General features: G+C 42.7%; 1 protein-coding gene across 1 annotated transcript in view; it reads right to left on the bottom strand.

The window, feature by feature from the left end:
* Positions 1–6,119: 6,119 nt before the first annotated feature.
* Positions 6,120–22,760, bottom strand: part of LOC126202939 (odorant receptor Or2-like) — a 40,592-nt gene continuing 23,951 nt past the window's right edge. The window contains exons 4-5 of the mRNA XM_049937034.1: positions 22,352–22,507; positions 6,120–6,244 (exon numbers count right to left, since the gene is read on the bottom strand). Coding sequence (XP_049792991.1) covers positions 6,188–6,244; positions 22,352–22,507 — 213 coding nt within the window. The 3' untranslated portion in view covers positions 6,120–6,187. The remainder of the gene's footprint in view (positions 6,245–22,351; positions 22,508–22,760) is intronic.

The following is a 22,760-nucleotide window of genomic DNA, read 5'->3' as shown; positions in this document are numbered from 1 at the left end:
ATGACAGTTAGGTGAAAAGTGAGAAAGATTGATTTCATGGTCAAGCAGTTGCTCGTGAGCCACACATCTCGCCGGTAAACGCAAAACGACGCCTCGCTTGGTGTAAGGAGCGTAAGCATTGGATGTGTAAACAGTGGTAAAACGTTGTGTGTAGTGACGAATCACGGAATCACGGTACACAATTTGGCGATCCGATGGCAGGGTGTGGGTATGGCGGATGCCTGGTGAACGTCATCTGCCAGCGTGTGTAGTGCCAACAGCAAAATTCGGAGGCTGTGGTGTTATGGTGTGGTCGTGTTTTTGTGTTGGGGGCTTGCACCCACTTTTTTTTTTTTGCGTGGTACTATCACAGCACAAGCCTACATTGATGTTTTAAGCACCTTCTTGCTTCCCACTATTGAAGAGTGATTCGGGGATGGCAATTGCATCTTTCAACACGATCGACCACCTGTTCATAATGCACGGCCTGTGGCGGAGTGGTTCCAAGACAATGACATCCCTGTAACGGACTGGGCTGCACAGAGTCCTGACCTAGATCCTGCAGAGCACCTTTGGGATGTTTTGGAACTCCGACATCGTGCCAGCCCTCACCGACCGACATGGATACCTCTGCTCAGTGCATCAGTCGGTGTAGAATGGGCTGTCATTCCCCAAGAAAGCTTCTAGCACCTGATTGAATGTATGAGTGCGAGAGTGGAAGCTGTCATCGAGGCTAAGGGAGGGCCAATACCATTCTGGATTCCCGCATTACCGATGGAGGGCGCCACGAACTTACAAGTCATTTTCAGCAAGGTGTCCGGATACTTTTGATCACATGATGTAGCTGTAATGCTCATAATTCTTCCGTTATGTGGTTATCCACATCTACAGCACCAACAAAAATTGCTAAGTGGTCTGTGTGTGACAAATCACTGTCTTCGTCCAAACCGATCGTAAAAAATTAATGCTTCGAATGTCACAGAACGATCACACAAACTGTTTTTAACGCCATCAGGCTTCTCATCAATTCGACAAATTTCTGTTCGCCTTGATAAACTTATTTATTCGAACTCCTTTTTACTATGGGAAAGTCGCAAAGAAAAATTTGCACGAAATTACTAAACAAATATTGTAGAGCTTTGCGAGTGAACCAACATCAAATGATTAGTTTACCAAGTTATGGCGCCTTCAATGCAAATCGGAACATCTCTGGACTACCAAGGCAAGGGAGGCTCAGTGGCCCTCCATAGTTCTCCGGGAAAGGAAAATTTATAGTGGAATCACGTGTTTTTCTTTCAAGAACATGATTTAAAAGTCGGTATTACGCAGGTTTATAACAGGGTCGGAAATGGAATTCTTTTATGGATTCTTAAATTCGCAATTCATTAGCTGGTAATTTTCTTGCCATTATCTTCTGCTACCGCACCCCTTCAAGGCTGTGAGCTGTTCGTCTAACTCGCCTCACGCATGTGACCACATGGGTCGTAACTTTGCCCACAGCCTGGAGACGTGTTTCTCTTTGTTGTTTAAATCCAGGGGCGGCGAAACTGCTTTGCATGTGCATAGATTAAGCAAAACTTCCAATGGTGTGAGAGATGAAGAGGGACACACGACGTATTTTGACTCGAGCTCCACGTAAGAGGTCCAACGTTAACATCATCTGAGCTGAAAGAAATACTCTACGAGAATTGAGAGGAGACCAAGAAATCATTCTTACCTGCTGACAAAGACAGTGCTACTGTGCTTCTCTCACGCACAGAATATACAAATTGCTCGACTATCCTGCATACAGTAAGTTAAAAAGTGATCCGACGGGTGGGATCGAAAGAAAGGCTTAGGAACTCATCAGAAAGAGCTCGATTCCAGCGCAAGCCACCAAGGGTTTGCGTCAACAGGCTGCAGTTTCCCCCAGACTCTATGGCCTACCCAAGATCCGTCTCCGTCCCATTTTAAGTACATATCTGAAATCATTACTGGGACCTCTTGTAGGCAAGTGCGACCATCATATTCGAAACTTTGCGGATTTCATGGGTTGCCTGAAAACTCTTAGATTGCAATCGTCGGATCTCTCCGTAAGTTTTGATGATGTGTCTTCTTTTACAAAGGTCACAGGACACTTTAGAGCTCATTACAAAAAGGTTTGAGAAGGACATAGTGGCATTATTTGAACACGCCCTTACTTCAACAAACTTCTTATTTCATGAGCAATATTTTGAACAATTGGTGGGTGTCGCCATGGGAAGATCTATGTCTCCTGTGGTGGCCAATTGTTTTATGGAGGACCTTAAAGAAAAAGCACTGCAGTAAGCCACTCTCAAATCCTCTTGTTTTTTGCGGTATGTGGATGAAACATTTGTGGTGTAGCCACATGGACTTGATATCTACCTACGTTTCTTCAGCATTTAAATTCGAGCTATCGTAGTATGGACTTCACAATGGAAATGTTAAAAAATGGTACTTTATATTTTCTTGATATTTTGGTACGAAGGAAAGTAGATGGAACCTTAGGACAAAGTATCCACAGCAAGCTAACACAAACAGATGTATACTTGCAGCCTACAAGCTGCCATCGTCCTGCACGGTGCGATAGCGCATTACGTACGTTAGTTCATGGAGCGCGTGTGGTATATGATCCTGAACGCCAGTTAGGACAGATACAACATTTGGTGACAGTGTTCCGACAAAACGGTACTTCTGAGAGACAGATAAGTAATGCATTCAGGCTCAAGCGAGTTGAATCCATGCAGCAGAATCAAAATACGAAGACACCCACAACTTTGGCCTTGTTGCCTTATTATGGAGTCATGTCGTCAAGAATCGGAAGAGTCGTCGAATGATACGGAATTAAGTGTGTTTTTCAACCACCTGCAAAACTGATAAACCTGTTGTTTTCATTAAGGATGCCCTTGGACTGAGGAAATGTGGTATGTACAAGATTCATTGTCAGTGTGGGGTGGCATATATAGGCCAGACATGACGCACAGTACAAGAACGCTGCAATGAACATCAGCCTCATACACGCCTACGCCAACCAGAAAAGTCGACAACTGCAGAATAGTGTCTGAATACAGGACATCGCACGATTTATGAAAATACGGAAGTTTTATCCGCGGCACCATCTTTCTAGGATTGCGTCATGAAGGAAACAATACATATACGTACAGTTGATAACCTCAACTGGGCACAGCCTGGGCACAGCTTGGAATCCTGCACTGGCTTCTATTAAATCACGACGAGAGAACCAAGATTTTTCGATAACCCACACGTTATAACATTGGTCTGGAACGGGTTTTTTAGTGAGTAGCGTCTGGCCTCACTGTTAGTGAACATAGCGTACAGCTCTGCGATTTTCGGCAGAGGGTGTTTGAGTATGGCACCATCTATCCGCAAATCATCCCTCATGCGTGATTTCCGCATCTGCGCATTCTTCGCGCGCGTCCGGATATCGTCAGTCGTACCTAGCCACCAGCAAGTACAACCACCTGAAGATGTCGGACAGTTGCCCCGAGGAAATATTGCGGAATTTGCACGTCAACCATCAGCTAATCCTTGAAGACTGTTTACAAGATGGAGGATGTTTTCAAGGCATTTATTAATATAGTAACAGCATTTAATTGTGAAATAAGAAAAAAGGGAACACACATGTAATTTTCAATATTCCAAAAATGAAATTGGGAATAACGGAATAGGAAAGTCGACAGTGGGCGTAAAAGTGCAATGAACGCTTTATCTTAAACAGAAAATCTGAGTTAAAAAAAGCACTGTGCGAGACTGCAGCTTTCTCTCAGTCACTTTATTCTTATGGGGAAACATGTCATAGAAGCGCAGAAATGTCACTGGTTACGTGTCGTAAGAAGACTGCCTTAGAATACTGGATAGTTTTATATCCACGTAACGATCCCTTACGCACTATATATTAAATATGGATTAAGTTTAGTAAAACGTATCTATCGTATTCTATCGTACCGATTTCTATGAGTATAGCTAAAGGGATATATATAAAACTCAGTGATACGTCAGTGACAGAATTAAGAACGATAATCATATCTTTACGAATACAAGCTGACAGCGATTATCCTTAGATAGGATGTAGGGATTTACAGATTCCTCTTAGTGTGTTAATATATTACATTAACGACATTGCTTTGCCCTTTTGCTAAGTTTTATTTATATTTGACTTTTTTCCTAGGGAAGTTATTTTTCCTTCAGTGAGAGAAGTATTTTCGGAAGATCATGTCAGGACAGAATTAAAGAACACAGTCTTATCCTTAAGAATATTTGCAAACATTGAATTTGCTTCGTTAGGGTGTACAGATTCACTGACCTTGTTCAGTTTATAAGGAAGAATGACGTCGCTTTGCTCCTTTCGATAGGTTTTATTCATATTCTATGCCAGGTAAAACTAATCTGTTAAGTTCGTTTTGTGATTTGGGTATCTAGTCTCTACAATTTTATTTAGTTTAACGATAAATACACCTTGAAAGCTTTCTTTCCGAAGGCATCATAATTACTGAAAGACTGAGGGCCATCAGGTATCAAGAATGCAATGACGGTCGTGAGGTGACACCTGCTGCAGGTCAAGAACATCGGACTTTAACTCACTCTTTGGAAACTAGTTCCAAAAGTGAGGCACACCGTAACTTTTATCGATAGCATCATTTCTTCTCTCGCTCCTCAGAACATTACAATTGCAGAGGTTTAAAGTTACATCTCACAGAAGATGAAAATTCGAGTGGAAATGGCGCAGGCGTTTATGTACTCCAGATCCCACTTATTCCTAAAAATTGGCATTTCCCTTTAAACGTGCAGAATTCACGATGTGCTAATGACGTGACCACAAAGAAAGCACGGGGCGAGACACTGCATGTCGAGGGCGTGGACCTTAGTTTCAGGTGGTTTTCTCATGATCAGCTTTACGTGGGTTTCTCCCGTGCTAGTGAAACAACAAGTTCTTCATTCATGTTCCTTGTCTTATTGCGTCAAACGTTATACAGAAAGATACTTTTTATGTAAAATACAAATTCCACGCTTAAGACGTCTCAGCCACAGCTATAAATAAATAATCAAGGAATGCCAGGTTTCTCAGCTAGTGGCCAATAAAAATATTTTCAGTTCACAGGATCAATCCGTAGCGGATAACTTGTACATATCTAAGTTATACATGGGAGAGACAATGGACTAAGTATTATTACACGGATCTAAAACATTCATTGTACATCTTTTCACAGGAGAAAGGATAGGATGGGCTCTTCAGGTGCATGTGTAAATGGAAAACAGTGTCATTTAATCAAGACTGTTTGAACCACAAAATGTAAGGTGAATTTCCTCTGTAATATCCAATTTTACCACATCTAAGTGGACTATTTTACATTCATTCAATAAAAAATTTTCGTAAAAAATTCAAACGTTTTGTACAAAACAAATAAAACCGCTTGTACATTACATAATCGATTTCGAACATGCTCTTGAGTGCTCTTGGTGATTTTTATTTTATGGGTATTAGGGCGTCATGCAAGGCATATTCCTCGGGCTAAAGTTTCGTCTTCCACTGGTGCAGACATCATCACAGGCTATAAAGTCGCAGAAGGCATTTACTGTATCGACAAAGCTCTGCAAACCACACTATTTACATCTATGAAATGCTCGGTCTATGGATATGTAGCCACAAACAGTTCGGCTTGCTGAGCGTGCTTGAGATTATAGCTGCTTTCTGAATCGTTAGCAACCGATGACGTCTGCATAGTTCGAAGTCGAAACGTTAGGCAGAGGAATATCCCTTAGACCCTGCCATAATCATCTAAATAAAAACTTACCTAAGGAGAAATTTCACTCTCTGAAGGCCGGGGCTTTATTTTCTGGGGTTTACGTGCTTATTACCTGCTGGTACAATTAGTTGAAAAAAATAAGATTTGAGACGACAGTAAAAGACTGTCACGAAGCACAGACTTCGCCAAATGGTCTTAATGTCTCATTCGGTACATCGCAGATGCTTGGTGCCATACTGTACCCACTGCATTTGGGCACGAATAACGTGTTTATAGAACTATTTTTTTCATTTGGTTGTGCTACAGCTACATTATATTATTACTAATTATCTGAAGTATTGCATTTAGTATGTTTTCTGGGGTCATGACAAGTGACGTAATGGAGTGAGCGCATAAGCATATCCACATTCTTCACAGCTCCCCATCCAGTGGTTTGTCGGTGTTTAGCGCTTGTTCATCTGGCCCAAGAGCGCGTAGTATGAGTAGGACGCATTCACCAACTGTAACAAAACAATGCGAAAGCGTTAGTATTTATAATCAGTGGTAGAGTTTCCTGACTGCTTTAATTTGTTAAATAGTTGTGAAGTAAAGTCTTCTGAAGCTAAATATTTACCGACTCAGTGCGAGATGGCTTGCGAGCACATTCGGCGCCGGACACACATCCCGAGAGTATGACGGTTCAGATACCCGCTGCTCATCAACTTTTAGATTTTCCGTGACCTCCCCAAATCATTTGAGCCAAATGTCTGGGTGGTTTCCTGTAAAGTACGCAGAGGATTGTCGTGGCTCGTTTTCCACACATGGAATTAGCTTAAACAAGTGAAAACGTCGTTATCAATTTACTCCTCTGTTTTTCGAGTCTTGTGAAACGTATTTCTAAAAATTACAACGGTACCTGCTTGTATCTCAAATGAATCTTTCATTCACCATTGCAGTATGGGATGTTTGAAACAGAGAGAAACTGTCTGGACTGAAAGAACGGAACTTGAGGCTTGTCTAGACTCAAACTTTAACTTTCAAGAAGAGTTCCATTTTTGTACAACCGTTTTAGATCAGGATAAGATTTTCGATTCCAAAAACATTTTTGTTCTCAAGATGAATTTTAGCTCGTGAGAATAATTTAGTGAACCTGCTTGAAAAAATATACTATTGGCTATTAAAATTGCTACACCACGAAGATGATGTTGCTACAGAGGCGAAATTTAACCGACAGGAAGAAGATGCTGTGATATGCAAATGATTAGCTTTTCAGCGCATTCACACAACGTTGGCGCCATTGGCGACACCTACAGCGTGCTGACATGAGGAAAGTTTCCAACCGATTTCTCATACAGAAACAGCAGTTGACCGGTGTTGCCTGGTGAAAAGTTGTTGTGATGCCTCGTGTAAGGAGCAGTAATGCGTACTATCACGTTTACGACTTTGACAAAGGTCGGATTGTAGCCTGTCGCGTTGGTCGAAATCCAATGACTGTAAGCAGATTATGGAATCGGTGGGTTCAGAAGAGTAATACGGAACGCCGTGCTGAATCCTAACGGCCTCGTATCATTCGTAGTCGAGATGACAGGCATCTTATCCGCATGGCGGTAACGGATTGTGCAGCCACGTCTCGATCCCTGGGGCAACAGATGTGGACGTTTGCAAGACAACAACCATCTGCACGAACAGTTCGACTACGTTTTCAGCAGCGTGGACTATTAGCTCGGAGACCATGGCTGCGGTTACCCTTGACGCTGCATCACAGGCAGGAGCGGCTGCGATGGTGTACTCAACGACGAACCTGGGTGCACAAATGGCAAAACGTCATTATTTCGGTTGAATCCAGGTTATGTTTACACCATCATGATGGTCGCATCCGTGTTTGGCGACGTCGCGGTGAACGCACTTTGTAAGCGTGTATTCGTCATCGCCATACTGGCGTATCACCCGGCGTAATGGTATGGGGTGCCATTGGTTACACGTCTCGGCCACCTCTTGTTCGCATTGACGCCACTTTGAACAGTGGACGTTACATTTCAGACGTGTTACGACCCGTGGCTCTATCCTTCATTCGATCCCTGCGAAACCCTTCATTTCAGCAGGATAATGCACGACCGCATGTTGCAGGTCCTGTACGGGCCTTTCTGGATACAGAAAATGTTCGACTGCTGCCCTGGCCAGCACATTCTCCAGATCTCTGACCAATTGAAAACGTCTGGTCAATGTTGGCCGAGCAACTGGCTCGTAACAATACGCCTGATCAACTGTGGTATCGTGTTGGAGCTGCATGGGCAGCTGTACCTGTAAACGTCATCCAAGCTCTGTTTGACTCAATGCCCAGGGGTATAATGGCCGTTATTACGGCCAGAGGTGGTTGGTTGTTCTGGGTACTGATTTCCCTGGATCTATGCACCCAAATTGCGTGAAAATGTAATGACATGTGAGTTCTAGTAGAATACATTTGTCCAATGACTACCCGTTTTTTCATCTGCATTTCTTCTTGGTGTAGCAATTTTAATGGCCAGTAGTGTAATTTGTTTAAAGCTGGGGAAGACGATTTTGGGGAGAAGTAAATGAGCTAGGAGAAGGAAGATAGTTAAAAAGAGACGCACCAGAAAGGATTTAACCAAATGGAACGGAAAACGGTCAATGTGATGCACATGTACAGACGAACAAATGAGTGCAGTTTTGGTAAAAGCGCTTGATTAATTCAAGAGAAAGAACTTCACAAATTGAGCAAGTCAGTAGCGAGTTTTGGTCCACTTCTGGCCCTTACGGAAGTTATGGGGTTTGGCATTGACAGAGTTGCTGGACGTCCTCCTGAGGAATACCATGCGAAATTCTGTGCAGTTAGCCGGTTAGATTGTAAAAATCAAGAAATAGTTGGAGGGAGCTGCCCACTTCGCTCCACACATTGTCGTTTAGGGAGAGACTCGGCGACCCTGCTGACCAATGTAGGGTTTGGATAGAACGAAGAAAAACAGTAAAAATTATCGCCGTGGGCGGGCGGCCATTATCTTGGTTTGCAACGAATGGCAACAAAACGGGACGTAAAGTATCGTCGGCATACCTCCGTACTATGGGGGTCCCTCGTATGACAACCAAGAAATGAAGCTAAGAAATGAAATAGCACCTCAGAAGATCACTTCTGGCTGTCGGGCGGTATGGTGGGCGATGGTCACGTTGGTATCTCACTGCTGGCCGGGGCGTCTCCAGACACACCTTCTGACTGACTGGAGTGGAACTGCCTTCGGCGTGGAATCTCATTTACTGGAGTGGGATTGTCTTCCTCTTGCAATCACACTGGATGGAGAAGTATTGTCGTCAGTGATGACTTCCGCTTCGAACTGAGCGCCTATGACCAGCGAAGACGTTTCTGGAGACGCCAGGGACAACGATAAGATACTAACCTGACTGTCGCCTGCCACATGGCCCGACAACCAATAGTGATGGTCCGTGGTGCTACGTCATTTCATAGCAGGACATCCTTGTTTGTGACACAGTTTCAGCACAGCGGTACGTCGAAGATATTCTGTTCACTGTTATATTGCCCGACTTGGTAAGCGACCGTGGGCTTACAATTCAGCAAGGTAGTGCCCGCCGACATGCTGCGCAGACTTTCCACCGCTTGTTTTCGTGCTTATCCAACGCTACATTAGCTAGCAATGTCGGCGGATCTCTCCCCAACTGAGAAAGTTTGGCGCAGTATGGGCTGGATCCTCCAACCAGTGTAAGATTTTGATGATCTAATATGCAAACTGGGCAGAATTTGGCACTGTATTCCTCAGGAGGACATCCGACAACTATATCAATCACTGCAAAGCCGAATAACTACTTAACTTAAGGCCAGAAGTACACAAATGCATTATTCAGTTGCTCAATTTGTGGAGCTTTTTATTGTGAATAAATCATCCAGCTGGTCTTAGGCTGTGTTCCAAAAACGAACAGCATAGAGACAGAAGTGAGCACTTTCTTCAGGTCCTGACCATCATGTTGCAGGGCAATGCTCAAGCACGTACAGTGCAAGCGGATAGATTTGATTGAATTATGGGGCTACTAAGTGCTATACCACCTACTGCACTCCCCTGACTTAAGCCATCGTGAGTTCAACTCAATTTATAAACTGAAGGAAACACTTCATGGCATTCGCTTGAGAGCTGCTACAAAGTCGTCGGCCAATGGACCACGCCGCTCGAACTGTCAACACAAATGGCATTGCTAAGAGTATCATACGACTTCCACATCGCTGGCAATACTGGTGATTACTTTGAAGGTCAGTAACACCTTGAAACGCATATCTATTTTGTACGAGCTGTAAATAAATAGTTGCCACTATTAAAGTTCCAACCCCCGTATGTATAACAGATCTACCGATTTTGATCTTATTCCGATAATTCCCCAGTGGTGCGTACCTTTTTAGTCTCAGTGTGTATTATGTACACTACCTAGGTTGTAAGAACACTACCTGAGAAAGGAAAGATTCCTAATTCGAGTCCGCAGCTCGTGGTGGTGCGGTAGCGTTCTCGCTTCCCGCGCCCGCGTTCCCGGGTTCGATTCCCGGCGGGGTCAGGGATTTTCTCTGCCTCGTGGTGACTGGGTGTTGTGTGATGTTAGGTTTAAGTAGTTCTAAGTTCTAGGGGGCTGATGGCCATAGATGTTAAGTCCCATAGTGCTGAGCGCCATTTGAACTACACTCCTGGAAATTGAAATAAGAACACCGTGAATTCATTGTCCCAGGAAGGGGAAACTTTATTGACACATTCCTGGGGTCAGATACATCACATGATCACACTGACAGAACCACAGGCACATAGACACAGGCAACAGAGCATGCACAATGTCGGAACTAGTACAGTGTATATCCTCCTTTCGCAGCAATGCAGGCTGCTATTCTCCCATGGAGACGATCGTAAAGATGCTGGATGTAGTCCTGTGGAACGGCTTGCGATGCCATTTCCACCTGGCGCCTCAGTTGGACCAGCGTTCGTGCTGGACGTGCAGACCGCGTGAGACGACGCTTCATCCAGTCCCAAACATGCTCAATGGGGGACAGATCCGGAGATCTTGCTGGCCAGGGTAGTTGACTTACACCTTCTAGAGCACGTTGGGTGGCACGGGATACATGCGGACGTGCATTGTCCTGTTGGAACAGCAAGTTCCCTTGCCGGTCTAGGAATGGTAGAACGATGGGTTCGATGACGGTTTGGATGTACCGTGCACTATTCAGTGTCCCCTCGACGATCACCAGTGGTGTATGGCCAGTGTAGGAGATCGCTCCCCACACCATGATGCCGGGTGTTGGCCCTGTGTGCCTCGGTCGTATGCAGTCCTGATTGTGGCGCTCACCTGCACGGCGCCAAACACGCATACGACCATCATTGGCACCAAGGCAGAAGCGACTCTCATCGCTGAAGACGACACGTCTCCATTCGTCCATCCATTCACGCCTGTCGCGACACCACTGGAGGCGGGCTGCACGATGTTGGGGCGTGAGCGGAAGACGGCCTAACGGTGTGCGGGACCGTAGCCCAGCTTCATGGAGACGGTTGCGAATGGTCCTCGCCGATACCCCAGGAGCAACAGTGTCCCTAATTTGCTGGGAAGTGGCGGTGCGGTCCCCTACGGCACTGCGTAGGATCCTACGGTCTTGGCGTGCATCCGTGCGTCGCTGCGGTCCGGTCCCAGGTCGACGGGCACGTGCACCTTCCGCCGACCACTGGCGACAACATCGATGTACTGTGGAGACCTCACGCCCCACGTGTTGAGCAATTCGGCGGTACGTCCACCCGGCCTCCCGCATGCCCACTATACGCCCTCGCTCAAAGTCCGTCAACTGCACATACGGTTCACGTCCACGCTGTCGCGGCATGCTACCAGTGTTAAAGACTGCGATGGAGCTCCGTATGCCACGGCAAACTGGCTGACACTGACGGCGGCGGTGCACAAATGCTGCGCAGCTAGCGCCATTCGACGGCCAACACCGCGGGTCCTGGTGTGTCCGCTGTGCCGTGCGTGTGATCATTGCTTGTACAGCCCTCTCGCAGTGTCCGGAGCAAGTATGGTGGGTCTGACACACCGGTGTCAATGTGTTCTTTTTTCCATTTCCAGGAGTGTATTTGAACCTAATTCGAGTTCCAGTCCAGCACAGTGTTTGCAAATGCCAATCATTCTAATTTCTGCCCCCTTACATCTTTTATTCTAGGCAAATTAATTAACACGTATTAATGTGTACACGAACCTTTCTTGCTGAGAAAGCAGTTCACGCTTTGAGAGTGGGGGAGGGTGTTGCACTCGGAGCACTTTGGGGAATTTTACCTCTAGCCAAAGGTGTAACAGATGTTTAACGTATTTTCTTAGTTCATTTAGAAACGATAGTTATCACTTTATGTGTGCTGCAAACTTTTTCTGAAATTACAAAAATTACTCCGGAAGAGTAAGGTTTTTCCCAGCTGTACGAAACTAATCCAAGGTAGAGCATGGTAATTCACATAGGAACAAATAATCTGTTCAAATATAGAACTGGTGCAGTCGAGAAAAATCTTGACAGTATTGTATTTAGTAGTCTGTGTGTTAGATTATTACTCTACTACACACCAATAATCTTTAAGTGAAGTCAAATAAACTAGAACGTTATCAAAAGCTACACGCAAGATAAAAACAATTTGAAATACAAGCTATTAGTAACCAACAAATATTTCCAGTTTCAATACGGAAAAAATTTGACAAGACATTAAAAGACTCAAATATTGGATGTTCCATGGCGGAAAATCCTTTTTCGTTTCAAGGTACAAGATGGTGCATGAGCGAGAAGGCATCAATAAACTACTTAAATGTTAGTTTCAAAAATGCACAAAACTGTTCTAACTACAAAAAATCTGGACCCACAGATTAACAATATCCTCCGAATAGCTTTAACCCAATGCATTTTCCACAAAGCACACATTCAGAGGGGTGGGTTTCTCTGCATCCAGTCCCAAAAAATAGTTTAAAAAACAAAATACGTTAGTTTCTGTTGACTTAAGTTAACTTTGCGCTTCTTAGAGAGGTACTGATGTGGAAGTAGGCCAAGAACCTGAAATTACCATTGAGCACACTCTTGGCAATAGATATGCATTTTCAATAATGTGTACTACCAAGCTGTGGGTTCTTTATGACCAACGAAAAAGAATGTGAATGTATATTTAGCTAATTATTGTCGACTTTTACTTACAACAAACTTTTTAAAGACATGTTGGTGTATAACCAAGGTCCAGAATCTGAAAATATTAAATAGGACAACACTAGTAAGACTTAAATTTTGGGTCAAGTCTAACAGAAAAATTTAAACATTTTTGCAGTCTGATGAGAGAATTCGTTAAGAAGTATAAATACTTTTAAAAAATTTTTAAATGTGGAACAACTGAGTAAATTACAATACTCTCAGAAGGTGGACATGAAGTACCTTCTCCCTCCTTCCTCGCTAGGTAATGAGGTAGTTAACATATCATACTGCACTTAAATAAGAAGAATTCGTATTATTGACATACGTTGCACAACACACCACCACATATCTTAAAACAACAGAATCAGTAAAAAATTCCAGAAACAGCTTACGGAGCCTTGTAGTATTCATTCCTTCGAGTGATTCCTAAATCAGTCACTAGGTTGAACCGTCCACGTACAACAGTCTCCCATGCTTGTTGTACTTAAATAGGCAGCACGTAGTCCTATATACTATAACCATATGTACACGGCACTCAAAATAGGCCGGCCTGAAACATCATTTCAGGTTTTCATAACGGAGGAATCTAAACAGCAGACAATGAATTCAAGCAGGATATGATTGAAGGCTGCAACAGCAGAAGAAATCTATCAAGGAGTTTCACAGTAGTTAGTTGTGATGTTCTCTGTTAATGATATTAACAGGAAGTGGAGATTTATCCTGTGGTGGCTTCGTAAAGGACCGATGGTGATCCCTGACTGCGACATGGTACTTTGTGAATCAGCTGTCCAAAATTCCTCTCTACTAGTACAAAGGATTTGTTCTGCGCCCGAATGACACCATGATCTACTGGGAGGCGAAAACATAAGGTCAGCAGGGCCGCGAGGTAGGCCACAAGCCATTTATCACAACAACTAATGCGTGACATAACTCACATTGCTGAAAATGGCGCAGTTGTGTGGACAGGTGGCTAGACGTTTCATAGCGTGGTCACTCAACTTATAGTCTTAGACATAGAACCTGGAAGACAGACGGCCACTGCAGAGGTCTAGTGCCAGACATTCACTTAGTTCTCATAACACCGGCTGCACTTCACATTTATTTTAAGTCCAGCCAACTGCAGGATCGGGCAACTGTATGATGCAAAAATTTCTGGACGAAGTGTTGTCTTCCACTCGAGCTGTTACAGTGCTGTATATGGTAAAGGTATCAGTCTGAAAGATAGCTTTCATCACACACCAGTAATAGCAGAAAATTTCAGAAGCATTTCTGGGGAAGAGCTTGTGGTTGTGCCAAGATCAGAGCAGATCATGTGCTTTAGGGTTTCCTCCCTCTACAGAGGCTATCGGCCACATGCAACCGGCCACAAATCGAAATGCGCCGTCCAACCATATGAAGCGTTGTGGCGCACGTTGAGTAGGTTTCTGCTCTTGCTTTGGTAAGCATAAAACCGGTTACCAATACAGTTTAATTTTCCGAATGATGTAACTTCGATAAACCGAGTGAACACCGTGCAGTAACACAACGCTCTTAGTTTGTTTTGAGTGTAATTATTAACTATCCTTTTCATACGTGAAGTTGCAGTGCATCGCTTGCACTTAAATATCAGAAATTGCACACTGAAAATCAATGAAAGTTATTCAAGCGTTGTAAAATAGAGCCACATGTGGCAAACACCTAACATTTGAGAAATAGCGTTCATTTTATGTTAAGTAGAGCGGTCAAGGCAGCGGAGGCAGCTGGAAGCATTTGTATCACATGTGGGCGAGTGATATGAGAAAATCACGTCACAAACGGGTTTCCTTGTTCCAAGAAAGATACTCTGGCTCAAATGATTATCTACATTTAGAAAATCTAGACGATTGACGTACGTGACAAAATGTGAATATATAATCATCGTGCAACATTTGCGTTCAATACGTGATGTTCAGAAGTTGGGAGTAGGTGTGGTGTTTGCTCTGATTCAAAGCAACAAAAATCAAAAGAGTGGCACCGCATTTTCACATCAGTTCGCTCACTCTTACTTGTGATGCGTTTGACGGTTTTATGTTTACTTCTTAAAAAGAAATTTTAATGGCTGAGTCTGAACAAAGGGTAGTGTGAACATAATATTTTCCATCTGGTGATTCAAAAAGGATGTTGCGCTCTACGAACTCTTTCCCAGGGATGTGTCGATCATAGCTGTTATTTGTTGCCATAATTAAACACAAGGCTTTATCTGGCAGACAAAGGTTGTCTTTACACCCAAGCTCAGTATCACTTCTGCCAAATTGACTTATCCTGTTATCACCATTGTCCAACTTCCTGTGAAGAACACATGTGCCTTTACGAAGCCGGTTTAGAGCTTCCACGTGTTGACATATGAGGAATTAATTATCTATGTACCACGTCTGAAATGATGCATATTGTTGTGTATTAATTTCTGACAAACGGCAAATAAAACTTGCCTGAGAGCTTTACAATGTAGTACTGGTACCCAATATGATCACCGTGAAAATAAAGTACCAATAGTTTGAGATCATGAACCAGTTGTGTATAGGTGCTATAGGCACATTCTATACCTGTCTAATGATCTGTCATATCGCATTAAACCTCGATAATTCTCAGAAAAATATTGTGCTAGTCTGGGTCGCCATTCCCATGAAACTCTCTACACCGATTGTGAAGCGCTGCATAAAAAATCAGCTCCACCTTGAGTTTGGTGGACCTGTTGATATATTGGGGATCTCTCTGCATGAAGAATATTGAGTTGAAGAACTTTCATTGAAAAGATGTCAGCGGTGTTTAAATTGTTGAAAGATGTAAGAAAATAATACTTCATGTTAATTCTGTAAATATAGAGTGAGTGACAGTTTCACTTAAGGATGACTTATTCTTAACATTACTACCAGCATTTTGTGGTTTTTTGTTCTGTGTTCTGACATCAGCTGCTTATCCTTTCATGTTAACAGAAGCTGGAATCGAAATTTCAATGCACACATTCGCTGGTTTCTTCTTCAATGGCTTTTTGATGCTACTTGACAATGACAGCAGTCATTTTCTAAGCCCAGAATTATCAACAGGTGTCTAGCCTTCTTATCATGTTTACAGTATAACCACTGGGGCTGCTCAAGAAATGTGAATTGTGTACAGTCAATGAGATTTCCAGTATTCTCCATCTTTAAGATAGAAAAACGAAAATTACTGAGGCAGTTTTTGATTTACAGTGGTTTGTCTGCAGTTGGCACATCGGAGTATTATAAATTAACGTGACTCTAGTCCCTAAACATAGTTACCGAAACGAAAATAAAAATCATTGCCGAATACTTACGGTATTTAAGCTTACAGTTAATGCTGCAGCAGGTGGCATCTACACATTGTTGATGACCGAGCTCCTCAAGAGTGAGTTCACTCAAGATACATATTGTGTGTGGAAAAATTATTTCTGCTCGTAATGTAACTGAAACTTATAATAAATGAAAAGTACCAGTTTGATTTTGATCTACAATATGTCTGAGGATGACCTTGTAAGCCGAAAACCGGTTAACAATAAAAATAATATTGGAGAACAAAAGCAAACCAGTACTTTTCATTTATTATAATGTTGCTCTAATAAGAACCGACGGAAGATTCTGTTAACATAACTGAAACTTGGTCCTACGCAACTCATGTTTGGCAACTGTGGACCATCGAGCTATATTCTGGTTGGCACAGAATTATCCTGCTATATTCACTTGACTCATTCTTCTTATTGCCATTGAATAAAGTGAGTGATTTTTACTTAAGAGGTGACATCAGCTTGTCACTTTAAGATTTTCAGCAAGAAAGACCGTTCCAATCGGAAATTGCTACTAATCTCGTCTTTTATATTGTAATTTACCTGTCATAACCTCCACTGGGGCAATTGACAGTAATGGGGGAAAGAAAAATAGAAGAAGAAGAATGGGTACATCTGAGGGATGAAGTAGTGAAGGCAGCAGAGGATCAAGTAGGTAAAAAGACGACAGCTCATAGAAATCCTTGGGTAACAGAAGAAATATTGAATTTAATTGATGAAAGGAGAAAATATAAAAATGCAGTAACTGAAGCAGGCAAAAAGGAATACAAAAGTCTCAAAAATGATGTTGACAGGAAGTGCAAAATGGCTAAGCAGGGATGGCTAGAGAACAAATGTAAGAATGTAGAGGCTTGTCTCACTAGGGGTAAGATAGATACAGCCTACAGGAGAATCAAAGATACCTTTAGAGAACAGAGAACCACTTGTATGAATATCAAGAGCTCAGATGGCAACCCTGTTCTAAGCAAAGAAGGGAAGGCAGAAAGGTGGAAGGAGTATATAGAGGGTTTATACAAGGGCGATGTACTTGAGGACAATATTATGGAAATGGAAGAGGATGTAGATGAAGATGAAATGGGAGATACGATACTGCGTGAAGAGTTTGACAGAGCACTGAAAGACCTGAGTCGAAACAAGGCCCTAGGAGTAGACAACATTCCATTAGAACTACTGACGGCCTTGGAGAGCCAGTCCTGACAAAACTCTACCATGTGGTGAGCAAGATGTATGAGACAGGTGAAATACCCTCAGACTTCAAGAAGAATATAATAATTCCAATCCCAAAGAAAGCAGGTGCTGACAGATGTGAAAATTACCGAACAATCAGTTTAATAAGTCACGGATGCAAAATACTAACGCGAATTCTTTACAGACGAATGGAAAAACTGGTAGAAGCCGACCTCGGGGAAGATTAATTTGGATTCCGTAGAAATGTTAGAACACGTGAGGCAATACGGACCCTACGACTTATCTTAGAAGCTAGATTAAGGAAAGGCAAACCTACGTTTCTAGCATTTGTAGACTTAGAGAAAGGTTTTGACAATGTTGACTGGAATACTCTCTTCCAAATTCTGAAGGTGGCAGGGCTAAAATACAGGGAGCGAAAGGCTATTTACAATTTGTACAGAAACCAGATGGCAGTTATAAGAGTCGAGGAACACGAGACGGAAGCAGTGGTTGGGAAGGGAGTGAGACAGGGTTGTAGCCTCTCCCCGATGTTATTCAATCTGTATAGTGATCAAGCAGTGAAGGAAACAAAAGAAAAATTCGGATTAGGTATTAAAATCCATGGAGATGAAATAAAGACTTTGAGGTTTGCCGATGACATTGCAATTCTGTCAGAGACAGCAAAGGACTTGGAAGAGCACTTGAACGGAACGGACAGTGTCTTGAAAGGAGGATACAAGACGAACATCAGCAAAATCAAAACGAGGATAATGGAATGTAGTCGAAGTAAGTCGGGTGATGCTGAGGGAATTAGATTAGGAAATGAGACACTTAAAGTAGTAAAGGGGTTTTGCTATTTGGAGAGAAAAATAACTGATGATGGTCGAAGTAGAGAAGATATAAAATGTAGACTGGCAATGACAAGGAAAGCGTTTCTGAAGAAGAGAAATTTGTTAACATCGAGTATAGATTTAAGTGTCAGGAGGTCGTTTCTGAAAGTGTATGTATCGAGTGTAGCCATGTATGGAATTGAAACTTGGACGATAACTAGTTTGGACAAGAAGAGAATAGAAGTTTTCGAAATGTGGTGTTACAGAAGAATGCTGAAGATTAGATGGGTAGATCATATAACTAATAAGGAGGTATTGAATAGGATTGGGGAGAAGAGACGTTTGTGACACAACTTAACTAGAAGAAGGGATCGGTTGGTAGGACATGTTCTGAGGCATCAAGGGATCACCAATTTGGTATTGGAGTGCAGCGAGGAGGGTAAAAATCGTAGAGGGAGACCAAGAGATGAATACACTAAACAGATACAGAAGGACGTAGGTTGCAGTTGGTACTGGGAGATGAAGAAGCTTGCACAGGATAGAGTAGCATAGAGAGCTGCATCAAACCAGTCTCAGGACTGAAGACCACAACAACAACATGTGGAAATTAGTGATTGTTTAATGTTGTCAATCTTGTTCTAGTTTGTAGATATTTTGTTAATAACAGTATCGTTAGCCAGAATTTTGTAGAACTTTTCTCCATAGTGCATGCGAATTATGTAGACTTGTAGAGAGGAGAGATAAAGTCGACTCCAGATACGGCAGAGAACTCTTAGTCTGTGGATTCTGAAGAGTTCATTTGGTCTGCAGATTATGGAGCGAATTCCAGGTCAGGGGATTCTGAGAGGTATGATCCTGCAATTAGCAGCTCATGTGTTGCTGACTGCAGCAGATCACAACGCTTGCAACTTTCACGCTACTGAACACAGAATATGGTGAGAAATGGCCGCTTAGGCGAACAGGGTACGAGACTTACCGAACGTTTATAGGAGCGTTGGTAGTGTCTGGTAGGTTTAGCAAATTTTACAGATTTGTTGGTGGTTGAAGACTCATTCATCACTCGATTAGTTATGTTAAGAGCATGTTTTAGTTCTTAGTTTTCTGGAGAACCGAGCAAACAATATGCTTACTCCGGATCTGTCTCTTCATAGCTCATTGGTAAGATCTACATTTTGTCCGATTTACGTAAATCATCCAGTCATTGCCAAGCAATTTAAGTGAAAATTTTGGACCATTTCATGCTAATAATTGTCAATTTTTGTGTTCTATGGATTTTTTAAGGTCGAATAGATCCTGTTATTATTTTTTATGAGGTGCAACACCTATGTCCCATGTTTTATGGCCACACTTCTCGTGTTAATTATCCATTATGGCACATTTTCCAAAGCATATAACCTCGTGTGGAGCAATCTTACGATCTGCCAGTCCAAAGGATTCAGATCGTGCTGACATCCACATGAATATCTCAAAAGCTCATTTGACCCTTCACAACTCTAACCACAAGGTGTGTCAGTTGTTGACAACAAACGCTATGTGATGGAAGCATTCCGGAGGAGCAATTCCTATTGTACGACAGCCGTTTTAAACCTCCAGATTCAAAACAGTATGTTCACGCTTCCATTTACTCGAGTATATATCTTTTGTTTGGGCTCAGTCATTAATCTCTTTTCATGATGTCAGCAGTGCTCATCACAAGGAACTACACTACAAAAGAATCTGAAATATGTGAATCGATGACGTTCAAATAAAAATGCAGCCATAGTCATTCAATTGATTTTTGTTGCTCTGAATTAGAGCATGAAGTACTCCTATACCCGACTTCCGAACCGCGACTATCGAATGTCAAACGCTACACGAAGTTTAAATAGTATCACGTCATAAAATACGTCAGTTATCGAGACTTTCTGAGTTTGGAAAATCATTCAGTGGAGAACAAGCTTTATTGAAACAAAAGATGTTTTCTCGCGTTAATTGACCTATAACACACGTCATATACGATACAAACATTTTGAACTGCCTCTGCTGTGTAAACCGCTGTATTCAGTGCAAGCGAGCAGTAAGTTGCAAAAGTTAGACCTTTTTCACTTACCATTTTAATTTACAACGCTGAAAAAACGTTCATGTGTCTCAAGTGTATAAAAGCGGATATGTAACTGTAAGATAACTGGTAGAGGCTGCTAGACAACTGAGACAACTACTAGAAGCTGCAAGATAACAGCTCGCTCTTCAAATAAGAAAGTGACCATTGATAAATACAGTCATAGCAGCGTATGTGTGCTGTGTTACTGCGCGATGTTTATTGAAAATATTTTATGTGGAAAATCAAACTGTAATAGTAAACAATTTTGTGCCTAACTATATGTTGAAACTGCACCGTGCCATGGTCTCTTGATCGGACATCATCTAAGGTCAGACGGCCGATGTGTGGCTGGTAGCCGGTGGAGAGTGGCGACTGTAGGGTGAGGGAACTATTGAGCATCAGAAATTATGACATGGTGCAACCACGAGCTATTTTGTAGAAATGTTTCTGGATGTTTATGCTATTACTTTTAGGTTAGATAGTGAAGTAAATATTATCGTTAACGTTCCGTTAGACTGATACCTTCAACAGACATATGAAATGCGATTTAAAAATACGTGCCGTGCGGAGTGGCGGCGCGGTTTGAGGCGCCACGTCCTGGATTGCGCGGCCCCTCCAGGTGGAGGTTCCAGTCCTCCCTCCGACATGAATGTGTGTTGTTCTTAGCATAAGTTAGTTTAAGTAATGTGTAAGTCCAAGGACCGATGACCTCAGCAGTTTGGTCCCTTAAGAATTCACATACATTTGAACATTTTTCAAAATTTGTACTTTGCCTATACATTACATGACATTTACCACTTTCCTTTCTTTCTCTCGGTATATTTGTCCGCTGTCTTTCTTTCACACGGAGTGTGGTTCCGTGCGGATATCACGTGACGTCTCTCATAGTCTATCGTTGTAAACTTATGTCTCATTACAGAGGGTGGCCACTCGCTGAACGAGAGTGCTGAGCTGCCTTACTGGCATGACTGTAGCGTGAGCACATACAGCATTAACACCTGAGCGGAAACCAAACTTCCTCCTCAAAGAGTCTGCATCCTATAGTAATACCAGATCGTTCCGATAACTGGAGTTGGAAATTTTAGCAGTGGAAAGTTTTATTGGCACCTTAAATAAACTATCTTTGACTTGGTATCTGTGGCGGATGGCTGGAGGTCGGCTTGTATATCTAGGTCTGTACATAATTTGTAGCTGTAATGGTTGTGAGGTGAGTAGGAAGATATGGGAAAATGGATTATCAACATCCGGAAAATGCAGAAAACCAACGACCATCGGGTAAGATGACGCAGGATGTTTTGTGGGACTGCCATGGTGTGATGCTAGATTATTATGCTCGTAAGGGTTCAATCGTAAGAGGAGCATGTCTCAGGAATCTTCAGAAGAACGTTATGAGAAACTGTGAAGACGAGGTGTCGCGAGACCCCGTCAGAAGAGGCGATTTTGCTCCACGATAATGCTTCTACTTCTTCCCTATACGATTTCACATTTTATCAGTATTTTTCCTCTTTCCTCACACTAAGAGGTGTTTCTAGAACGACGACGATGTGATTTTCGGCGCGAAACATTTCCTGAACAGCCAAAATGCATGCATTTATCAGTAAGTCATATATCGTTTTGAAGAATACATCACCTTCGAGGGAGAATAAATGGTTGACAACTAACTCCACTAACACCACCTGACTGTTTCAAGGTGATGATTACATTTTGCTTCAGTGGGCAAATATCTCGTTTTGCTTCACTACGGGCCGTTGTGGCCGAGCGGTTCTAGGCGCTTCAGTCCAGAACTGCGCTGCTGCTACGGTCGCAGGTTCGAATCCTGCCTCGGGCATGGATGTGTGTGATATACTTAGGTTAGTTAGGTTTAAGTAGTTCTAAGTCCAGGGGACTGATGACCTCAGATGTTAAGTCCCATAGTGCTGAGAGCCATTTGAACCATTTTGCTTCACTGTCCGGATGTTTGGGTTAAAATTCGAACCTATCCGGCTACACAGTGTTTACCGTATTACAGTTAACTGTCTGGTCACTCCCACTAACCGAGAGGAACGCTGGCTTGTCTATGGGGTAGAGGTGCCCAGCTGTGAGCACCAGCGGCTTCTGCGCGCGGCTGATGACGATTCTCAAGGCGTGCTTGAAACGCTCACTCGCCTCCACCCAGGAGCAACCGTACGCCGCTGCTGATACCATCTGCGCCTGTGGACACATGTTACAGATCTATTATTCAAATGAGCTGTAGAAAACAACCATATTGTAAATAACAAAACAATTAACTCTGCGGAGTAACAAAAAATTATAAAAACATATAAACGCGTAAGGAAAGTTTTAGTAATCGTCACTTAGACTTTTTTTATAACGTTCTTGTCGATAGCAGCGGACATGGAAAGAAATTACATTAAAATCTACGTTAAATACTGTGTCACTGAGTAAGGGAATCCGGCCGTTGTGG

The sequence above is a fragment of the Schistocerca nitens genome, chromosome 9 (assembly GCF_023898315.1).
Source record: "Schistocerca nitens isolate TAMUIC-IGC-003100 chromosome 9, iqSchNite1.1, whole genome shotgun sequence".
NCBI classification, from domain to species: Eukaryota; Metazoa; Arthropoda; class Insecta; order Orthoptera; family Acrididae; genus Schistocerca; species Schistocerca nitens.
Note: the sequence above shows the minus strand (reverse complement) of the source record. Positions and strands in the feature narration are given on the sequence as shown.